Source organism: Bombina bombina, chromosome 4, assembly GCF_027579735.1.
Source record: "Bombina bombina isolate aBomBom1 chromosome 4, aBomBom1.pri, whole genome shotgun sequence".
NCBI lineage: Eukaryota > Metazoa > Chordata > Amphibia > Anura > Bombinatoridae > Bombina > Bombina bombina.
In genome coordinates, this window is record NC_069502.1 from 1065056769 (window position 1) to 1065068232 (window position 11464).

The 11464-nt window shown below is 32.5% G+C and overlaps 1 protein-coding gene across 4 annotated transcripts in view; it reads left to right on the forward strand.

Annotated features, from left to right (window-relative positions):
• NRXN1 (neurexin 1) overlaps positions 1 to 11464 on the forward strand; it is a 2027363-nt gene that overhangs the window by 1995721 nt on the left and 20178 nt on the right. For 2 of the 4 annotated variants that reach the window (XM_053712207.1, XM_053712208.1), the window contains one exon: positions 4187 to 4268. In XM_053712207.1, the coding sequence (XP_053568182.1) occupies positions 4187 to 4268 (82 nt within the window). Of the gene's footprint in view, positions 1 to 4186; positions 4278 to 11464 lie in introns of all 4 variants that reach the window. The other 2 variants (XM_053712206.1, XM_053712209.1) reach the window with 1 other exon arrangement.

Here is an 11464-nt window from a genome sequence, read left to right on the forward strand (position 1 = left end):
AAATACAACTTGCCTAATAATTCTGCACTCCCTGTATATATATATATATATATATATATATATATATATATATATATATATATATATATATATAAAAATCAAGCAGCAAAGATTCAGCACTCACATTTAAGACCAACTGACGGGGTGCACTTCAAATCAGTGAATCACATATAAAGAACCAGGAAGGCGCACGCCATTGATATACTCTACTTTAATAATGTGGTAAACGTTTTCGGGGTCTCCCCCATCCTCACACCCAACATATATGTGTGTGTATATGTATGTACATAATCTTTTTATGTTTTACTGTATATTTACTGTACATATTTAACATTCCAATGTTCTTCACATACAGGACAATGTTACTTTTTATCTGTATGTCTGACGAAGGCGGTAATACCCCGAAACATTACATTAAATGGTAACAAGAAAAATCCTGGCGAGTGCATCCTTTCTTTGACATGATATATATATATATATATATATATATATATGTACACACACATCTATTAAATTAAACATATCTGATATATATATATATATATATATATATATATATATATATATATACACACAATAATACAAAATATTTTTTTTTTCTATGTGAAGAGCATACCAATGTAAAATATGCATAACGCACTTCAGGCTTTGCACTTAATTTTTAATATGGTGACAAGTTAACGCACATGAATAAATAGGTATCTTAAGGCACATTATTAAAATATTAAATATAAATATTACAAAATATTAATAATGATTTTTAAAAAATGATTATATATACTGTAAAAAAAATTCTAAAAGAGACATAGAATACATATATCACCTTGTTATACCTAAAGAGATAAAGGGGTTGTGAGCATTGGTTGATGTGGATGAAGTTTTTTTTATTACACAATAATCTGAAACTTTATATCAGTTGTTTTTAAAAGGCGGAAGATTTTCTTCTAGTAACATAAAGGGGGTGGTCAACCTTACGTCTCGAGCAAGGACATTAATTAAAACAATAGAAAATTTGTTATAATTTTGGTAATTATTTTCTTTACGGGAAAATAGTGCTATCTTGTGTTGTAGAATAAATTAACATATTACAATAAACCAATCACTAAAATGACTGTGGAGGAGTTTTGACACACATTCATTTTAGGTTTAGTGTACTAAGAAATAGAAGAAGAGAAATTGACAAGGGGAGAGGAAAAATAAAGACATGAGGGTGATCAGGACAAAACCAAAGGACAACCATCACACTACATGCTACTCCTACAGACACTGACATTAGAGCAGAAGTGTGGATTGAATCCGGTATTTGTGGTGGGCAAGGCAGTATCTGTTGCCCTAAAATATAGTTGTAACACCAAATGCTCAAAAGGAGAACATTTTAATCATCCCTGACAAATCAGTTCAGAATGTTTTAAATCTGCCAACCCTAATGGAAAGGTTAGGAAGCAGTGGTATGAGGATGCTTTAAGTTCACCTCCACTGAGGTTGCAGGGTTGTTAGGAGGCAGTGATCTTATGACCACTGCTTATTAACTTGCTGTTGAAGGCTCACGTGGGAGACTACACAGCAAGGGGTATGAAGCTGCATCTTTCATAAATAGAGCCTTGTGTCTAAAATGAATTAAATATTTTTAATTTATTATACTCATTGTGTTGCTTGTTCTCATCAAGAAATTTACTGGATTACCTAAGTGAAATACAGAGCTTTCTGTGTAAAATGTTCCTTTTCGTGAATTAGATGATGAACCAAGAGGCATAGGAAGCTTTACTTAACTGATTCTAGTCTATGGCCTCCATGTACTAAAAGGTGAGTGGACAAGCCTCTCAGCTCGTGAAGTTGTCTGCTCACCTTCCCTACATACGGGCAGCGGATGAACAGGATTCACTGCCCGTATGCATCATTACATGCTAAAGTGAGCTTGTAAAGCCCGCCCCTTCTCTTGCAGGACCAATCGCGTGAGAGAACAGACTGTCAATCACAGAGAGTAAGTGAGTTCTGGGGTGGAAAAGGGTGTAATGACCGCTGCTTCTTACATTGTGGGAATCAGGTTTGCATATGCAAATTTGCCCCGTGAGGGTTCCGGAGCAGATTTCTCTGCTTAGTACATGAAGCCCTAATTAGATTCTAGCTTTCCTTTAATTTCATTCTTCAAGTTACAAACCTTCATAATATACTAACATCACTTTAATTCATCTCTTTATGCCAATAATCAATGTAAAGAAGAGTTGCTGCAATGAGTTATATTAAACTTTATAGCTAGAAATACATTTTTTTTAAGTTAATCTAATTAAATTTGAGATAACATTAGCCTCAAGAGGTCTTTGTTAGATTTCACACATTTGATGCCAATGCATATTTACATAAAACTATTTATACAACATTATGTAGCTGACTGCAGCAAATTGATATATTTTCCAATTGCTTTTTATAATGAGTTCTAGGCTCATACTCAATTTTGTAGCTAAAATGCTTGTAAATGTTTGTGAAATGTAAATGTATTGTAACTGGTAGCCTGAAGTGAATAGTATGCATATTTTTTACTGGAAAATTGTACCATAGAGCAACTGTATTGCAATTCTGTACTTGTCAAATACATTTTATATATATATAAAGTAAACACATTTTTATTTAAAGAATGGATTTTTTTATATTTGCACTACATATATCTACAATTATTCACTGCACTACAAAATGTCAGTAAAGAAAATAAATATTTTTAAAAAACATAAAAGTCATTGTGATAGCAAATGTTAAATTATTTTGCAGTCCAGTTAAAAAAGTCTCTTGAGAAAGCATTGCATGCCTTATGACTTTTATTATGACCAGTTAGAGTCATATACAAATGAACTCCTGAACTGATAAAACAAACACTGTGTAAAATGTTGCAGGTGTAAGGTATTGGATTCAGCAGGATCCAATCTAGGGCTCCATGTATTAACTGGCGCGTGGATAAGCTTCTCAACCCCTCCGCTGTAAATGGGCAGCAGATTTGTTTGTTCACTTGACCTTATGCATCATTGCACACTCTGATGAGTGTGTAATGCCCACCCCTCCACTCGTGCGACCCATAGCGGGAGAGAAGTGAATGTCATTCACCCAGAATGAGCAAGCTCTCAGTGATTTCTCTTCGCCACCTCAGAGGTGGCAAAGAGTGTAAGAAGCAGCAGTCTAATGTGTGAACCTACCCCGCAAGGGCTCTTGAGCAGCTTACGCTGCTTTGTACATGGAGCCCCTAGTCTCTCTAAGTTAAATTACAGATCAGCGGGCACAATAAATGAAATAATGAAAGTATATTTACTATGCACAATTAAATATTTTAGTGAAAACTAGATTTTGGGTTGAATTTCCCTTTAAATCAACAGAATATGTTAATAATGATGCAGTGTTCTGAATGCCTGCTAAATTATTTTGTTTTGTCAAAGTAGACAACTGCCATGGGTGTCTTCTCTCAGAGGAACAACTTCCTGACTGGTCAAGTAATACAATTTTGCAATCTAATTTTGGTTGTCTTATATCATATAGATGGAATAATGGTGTACCAAGTACAACCATTCAGACTCAACTGCAAAATATATATGGTCTTCCTAAGCAGATAAATGTGAGCTAATAAGCATGTGTGTAAGCTAGTAATACAAATAAAGTTGTCCATATAGGAAGTGAAGAGAGTTGAAAATTGTTTACAAAAATAAACATATATAAATGAAAATAAAATTCCTAAGCTAAACTTGAGTTATCCAACAGTTTAAAAAGTGTTACATAAACCACTAACTTGTTATTCACAATAGAATGTGCTTGTAATTCGTATGCACCCTAAACATGTGTTGAATATGTGTTGAAATTGTAAATATATGTGACAATTTGTAATTTATTTAGAATTTTCAATCTAAATTATTCTACAGGTCACAGATTCTATTTTTTATTCTGATGATGTATTTATTGGACATGTGCAGCATATTTATGAGCAGGAAATGTGTTTTGTTACAATAATTTATTCACTGATTTACTATTTTTACTCAAGGTGGAATAATATTATAGAAAATCATGGCATTACTTTTGTGTGTGTATGCATGTGTATATATATATATATATATATTTAAATAAATAACAGAGATAATTATATTAATCTCTTTAGGGAAAAAACTAATCATTATACTTTGGTCTAAAAAAATATGTTTTTATTTTCTTTCAGACAACTGATGACATATTGGTTGCTTCTGCTGAGTGTCCAAGTGATGATGATGAGGATATTGATCCATGTGAGCTGAGCTCAGGTGGGTTAGGTTAGTCAACTTTTTATTCCTTTTACTTTAAACTGTTTCTTTTTTCTTTCTTTGCAGCCGTACTCTTGGTAAACAATACAATTCTACTCTCGCAATACAAATATTAAGTACAAATTTTGGGATTATTAGTTAGTTACTAGTTAGTCGCCCATATAAGAAACTCAAAATGTAAAATTAAACAATTACTTTTATTGAAGCAAAACCATTATAAAATATTAAGAGGTATAATCTAAATTATAAAAAATATACTGTCTTTTGTTGTTTCATTTTACATTGTATTATTTATGTTTTTAGCAAGAAGATTCTAAATTCACCACATATATATTTAATCCTTAAAATAGAGGATTTTGACTGATAACTCAATCAAACATTTAATTATTTTATATACTATGTGTTCTAAAGAAAAGACAAGTGTCATTGTTGGTACAAGTTTCTAAATTTTAAAAGCATTAGACGTCCTTTTGGTTACTTCTTGACATATATGGCTTAATTACAGTCCTTTGGACAACAAGATAAAATATATTACGTTTTCAAAATACTTTTCATTATGATGAGCTATTGAATTAATAAATTTAAAGTTATCACTAAATACATCTGTTTTATGTTTTATAAAGATGTCTTAAGGTGACCAACATGAAGAACATTTTCAGACTAAAGAATATTGAAAGATTTATGTCAAATAATTAAACCATGAGGCTCATTTGGTGTATAATAACAACTGCAATATTTGCAACTTCACCCTCTTCAAAGTTTAGTCATTATAGTCTTGTATCCAACTATTGTTCTTGTATGTGTGAAACATAAACTTCTTCATATGATTTGCCTATCCTGCCTTGTCAATAGATTAATAAAAAAAAAAAAATATATATATATACATATACTGTATATATTTATATATATATATATATATATATATATATATATATATATATATATATATACTGTATATATATATATATATATATATACTATATATATATATATATACTGTATATATATATATATATATATATATATATATATGTGTGTGTGTGTGTGGACATATGTACAGTCATGCGAAAAAGAAAGTACAACCTCTTTGAATTCGATGGTTTTATGTATCAGGTAAATACAGCCTCCAATGAACAACAACACATGAGATATTACACGGAGTCATAATTTATTTAACAAAATAAAGCGAAAATGGAGAAGCCATGTGTGAAAAACTAAGTACACCCTTACTGCTTCCATAGGAATTACGAGGCTAAGTAGCAGCTAGGTGCTGCTAATCAAATGCCCTTGATTAATTGATCATTAGCAAGTGTGCCCACCTCTATTAAAGCGGACATTTTATCAGTTTGCTGGTCTGGAGCATTCAGGTGTGTGTTACCACAATGCCAAGGAGGAAAGACATCAGCAATGATCTTAGAGAAGCAATTGTTGCTGCCCATCAATCTGGGAAGGGTTAAGAGGCCATTTCCAAACAATGTAAAGTCTATCATTCTACAGTGAGGAAGATTATTCACAAGTGGAAAACCTTCAAGACAGTTGTCAATCTTCCCAGGAGTGGACGCCCCAGCAAATTCACCCCAAGTTCAGACCATGCAATGCTCAGAGAAATTGCATAAAACCGCAGAATTACACCTCAGACGCTACAGGCCTCAGTTACCATGTTAAATGTTAAAGTTAATGCATCTCAACAAATTACAAGACTTCTATAACATTGTCCTTTGGATAGACCAGAAGTAGAGATGTTTGGACATAATGCACAGCTCCACATTTGGCAATAACCAAACACAGAATATAAGCACAAATACCTCATACCAACTGTAAAGCATGGTGGTAGATGGTTGATGATTTGGGTATGCTTTGTAGCCACAGGACCTGGGCACCTTGCAGTTATTGAGTTGATCATGAACTCCTCTGTATACCAAAGTATTCTAGAGTCAAATGTCAGGCCATCTGCCCGACAGCTAAAGCTTGGCTGAAATGGGGTCAGGCAACAGGACTATGATCTCAAGCATACCAGAAAATCTACAACAGAATGGCTGAAAAAGAAAAGAATCAAAATGTTGCAATCACTCAGTCAAAGTCCAGACCTCAAGCCGATTGAAATGCTGTGGCTGTACCTTAAGAGAGCTGTGCATAAACAAATGCCTGTAAACCACAATGAACTTTAGCAATGTTGTAAACAAGAGTGGGCCAAAATTCCTTAACAACATTGTGTGAGACTGATAAAGTCACACATAAAACGATAACTTCAAGTTATTGCTGCTAAAGGTGGTTTTAAAAACTATTGAATCATAAGATGTACTTCTCCATTTTGGCTTTATTTTTGTTAAATAAATCATAACAGTGTCATATGTCATGTGATGTTGTTCATTTGAGGTTGCATGTTCTTAATTTTAAGACCTGATTAGGACCAGATGATTGTTTTTATGTCATGATACGTAAAACAATATAATTCAAAGAGGGTGTACTTTCTTTTTCACATGACTATATATATACTGTATATATATATATATATATATATATATATATATATATATATATACATATGTATAATATGACAAATAACACAATAATAACCCTAAACTTTAAATGTGAATCTATCTGTCTGTCTTTTAACACATCTTTAATGATATCACATATAAAATTATCAATGACCTCTGATATCACACATGGTATTACTGCAATGTCATTAGTGACATAGGGGTAGATTTATCATATTTCGAACCAACATGATCTGCTGTAACAGATCATGTCTGCCCGACATCGCTAAATGCCGACAGCATACACTGTCGGCATTTAACATTGCACAAGAATTTCTGGTCAAATGCTTGTGCAATGCCACCCCCTGCACATTCTAGGGCAATCACCCGCTAGTATGGGGTGTCAATCACCCCAATTGTATCCAATAAGGAAGATTGTTGTCAGCCGCTGCAGAGATGGCAGATGAGTTAAGGAGCAGCAGTCTTACAATCACTACTTCTAACTTAAAGGGACAGTCAAGTCCAAAAAAAACTTTCATGATTCAGATAGGGCATGTAATTTTTAACAACTTTCCAATTTACTTTTATCACCAATTTTGCTTTGTTCTCTTGTTATTCTTAGTTGAAAGCTAAACCTAGGAGGTTCATATGCTAATTTCTTAGACCTTGAAGGCTGCCTCTAATCTAAACGCATTTTGATAATTTTTCACCACTAGAGGGCATTAGTTCATGTGTTTCATTTTGATAACATTGAGCTCATGCACACAAATTTACCATGGAGACAGCTCTGATTGGCTAACTATAATAAGGGGGCAGTCTGCTGAGGCTTAGAGACAAGGTAATTACAGAGGTAAAATGTGTATAATTAGAACTGTGTTGGTTATGCAAAACAGGGAAATTGGTAATTAAGGGATTATTTATCTTTTTAAACAACAACAATTCTGGTGTTGACTGTCCCTTTAAAGGGACACTGAAGCCAAAAAATGTCTTTTGTGATTCAGATAGAGCATGCAATTTTAAGCAACTTTCTAATGTACTCCTATTATCAAATTGTCTTCATTTTCTTAGTATGTTTATTTGAAAAGCAAGAATGTGAGTTTAGATGCCGGCCCATTTTAGGTGAACAACCTGGGTTGTCCTTGCTGATTGGACAGCACCTTTAAACAAGGGTCCTCCATGGTTCTGAACCCACAATTCGCTGGCTCCTTAGCTGAGATGCCTTCTTTTCAAATAAAGATTTCAAGAGAATAAAGAAAAATTGATAATAGAAGTAAATTAGAAAGTTGCTTACAATTACATGCTCTATCTGAATCATGAAAGAAAAAATTTGGCTTCAGTGTCCCTTTAAGTTTTAAGCGGACCTAAAACTTCGGGTGTAGATTGCAGCATCTGTTGCTTGATAAATCTACCCCATGATATTAAAGGGACAGTCAACACCAGAATTTTTGTTGTTTAAAAAGAAAGATAATCCCTTTATTACCCATTGCCCAGTTTTGCATAACCAACACTGTTATAGAAATACACTTTTTACCTCTGTGATTACCTTGTATCTAAGCCTCTGCAAACTGCCCCCTTATTTTAGTTCTTTAGTTTTAACAGACTCACTCCAGTGCTCACTCAAGAGTAACTTCACGTGCATGAGATCAATGTTATTTATATGAAACACATGAACTAACACCCTCTAGTGGTAAAAAACTGTCAAAATACATTCATATAAGAGGCTGTCTTCCAGGTCTAAGAAATAAGCATATTAACCTCCTAGGTTTAGCTTTCAAATAAGAATACCAAGAGAACAAAGCAAAATTGGTAATAAAAGTAAATTGGAAAGTTGCTTAAAATTACACGCCCTATCTGAATCATGAAAGTTTATTTTGGACTAGACTGTCCCTTTAACTTTTTTATCCAAATGTCAAGCATTTAAAAAAATAAATACAAGCAAGCTTATAATGAAGCAATTAATTGAACTCAACTTATAGCTGTTATATATACTTAAATAATAAAATATGCAATAGTGGGTCTAAACTAAAGTCTCCCTACAGAAATAAAGTTCTGAGCTAAAAATGAATATAAATCAAATATTCTTGACAGTTTTTCAAGCATATTTTCACACATAACTGGACAAAGAATTAGATTAAATATTGCCTGCAGTATTTTGTACTGATCTCCGGTCTCTGAAATTCTTAAGCATCAGCTTCAATTAAATGATGGATAATCAATTAAAGCAATCAAACCTGATTATAAAAATGAATTCATTTCAAGACAAAAAAAATCCTCTGGTTGTAAAATGGATCAGGCTATGCTGTCAAGTGTATGACTAAATGCGACTTGACTTAAAATCATAAAAATATCAATATTTTTTTCTGTAGCTTTTATATCAATCTTTAATTACTAAATCAGATTTAGCATTGAACTGTAATTGTTAGAATGGTGCTAATAAGAGTTAAAATAAAAAAAATAGAATGTTTAGAAAGTTTAGGTAAATAAAACAAATAAAATATCCCAGTATTCTCTTGTTTTCCTAGACATGATTCAGCCTTAATTCATATAGAATTAACCCTTTCCCCAAATTTAACTTATCCATACCCCTATATCTACAAGTTTGTTTAGAACTACAAAATAAAAATAGTGCTACTCTATCTCAAAGTATGTGAGTATATCCTGAACCAGCTAAAATGAATTGTAAAACAATCCCAAGGAATATATTATAGATGTATATAATGAATGGCTTCAAACTGATATACACAATGAATGTGTAATATGGTGCTAAAGGATATATCTTGATACTTACATTCTATCTTTTGAATCGATGAATACTACAGTGTTAAATGCTAATCTAATTAACACATCTATTTTGAAACTAGCTATGCATATCAATGAGAAATAAAAAAATAGCAACATTAAAAAAAGTATGCAGTGCAAAAACAAACTAGATGTCAATACATTTCAATATTTACATTGAATCTGAGAACTCAAATTGGTCTAAATGGCAGTTTTATGTTTGAACCATATAAAATGCATGTAAATATTGTTAATTACCTTAACATTCATTATAATCTGTTATGACAGCTGCAAACATAGCAAGATTTGTATATTTGATAAAATGCAGACAGAAAAACTGAGTATTGAAGTATACAGTAATAACCTTTTTATCAATACACAGCCACTGAAAAGCAAGTCATATCTCTTAAAAAGGATTTGTCAGAATAACTATATGCTGCAATAATCTATCCATCCAATTTATCCAACTGCGTTTCTACTGTAACTCTGCTAACCAAGAGCAGCCCTTGAAATACTATTTTTATGTTAAACATGTCTCCTTTGATAGTGGCCACCCAGAGAATTCCACCCAACAGAATTGCAAATTAGCTCTGATAGAGTAGAACATTTTATTATTTTGCTATTGCTTGCATCTAAGTTAATGTTTAACCCCTGGAAAGTGGTTTAGCATATAGTTAAATATAGTAATGCACTACCGGGAGCTAGCTTAAAACAGGCGTATGTGTATAACCACCAATAACCTGCTAACTGCCAGTACTGCATTGCTGCTTCTGAGCCTATCTAGGTATGCTCTTAACAAAGGATTCCAAGAGAAGTACATTAGATAATGGAAGTACATTTAAAATATCTTAAAATTGCAGGCTCTATGCTGAAATATTAATTCTCTATCTAAACCATGAAATATTCATTTTGTTGGTTTAAAAAAAAAATCTAGTCATCGGGAAAGCGTTCAATTAAAAATACAACATGTTTACTTTAATCCCTTAATGACTGCGACATACCCTGTACATCGCTGGTCGTTAGGCGATTGTATGTTTATAGTAGTGTGGGTTTTGTGGCGTACGGCAAGACAATTCTATTACACCCTCCCTCACTCCTGCTGGGTTACTAAAATAGAAAGACCTGCATCATACAGGGTACGTTGCTGGTCATTAAGGGGTTAAGTGGAAAGGAAACAGTAAATTTAAAAGCAACACTAAAATATCCATATTCATTATCTAGAAAAATTTACTAGCCTGGCTGAATAATATAAAAATTGTTTCTTTTCCTCCCACATACAGATTTATGAATCAGGTCCAGAACAGCAGATTTAAAAGCTGAAGTTCTACAGCACTGTTCAAAGGAAGCCTATACAAATCTGCAGACAATGCCCATACATAAAAAATGTAATACTAGCGTTTTCTTCAAAACAGCTAGTCTCAGTAGGTTAGAATAAAAGGTGAAGTTGAGCAGTTAAATCAATTTTGAGTTAGTTTCTTACAGAATAAGAAATGTCATTGCATCGTTTGGGGGGTGAAATCAGAATTACAGTATTGTAGCTGAAATGTGCTATGCTTGATATTATTTGTAGCTGTCTGTATCGACAAACTATATCAGAGGAACTAGGAAAGCTTAGGACGGGAAAAAATAGAAATGACTATTACCATATGGGAAATTCTATTAGATTATATGTAGTAATAAAGGGGAGACACACACACATATATATATGTATATATATATATATATATATATATATATATATATATATATATATATATATATATACAAACATAGAAAAGTGCTTCAATTAATTGAACATAAATGTGAATTTAGAATGTCCATTTCAAATTAATTTGCAAGATTATGCTGGTAGTACACAGGCATACTTATATGAAGCACACACATGAATATCAAATCTAAAAATAAAGTAAAAAATAATCTAGTTAGCAAATTAAAACT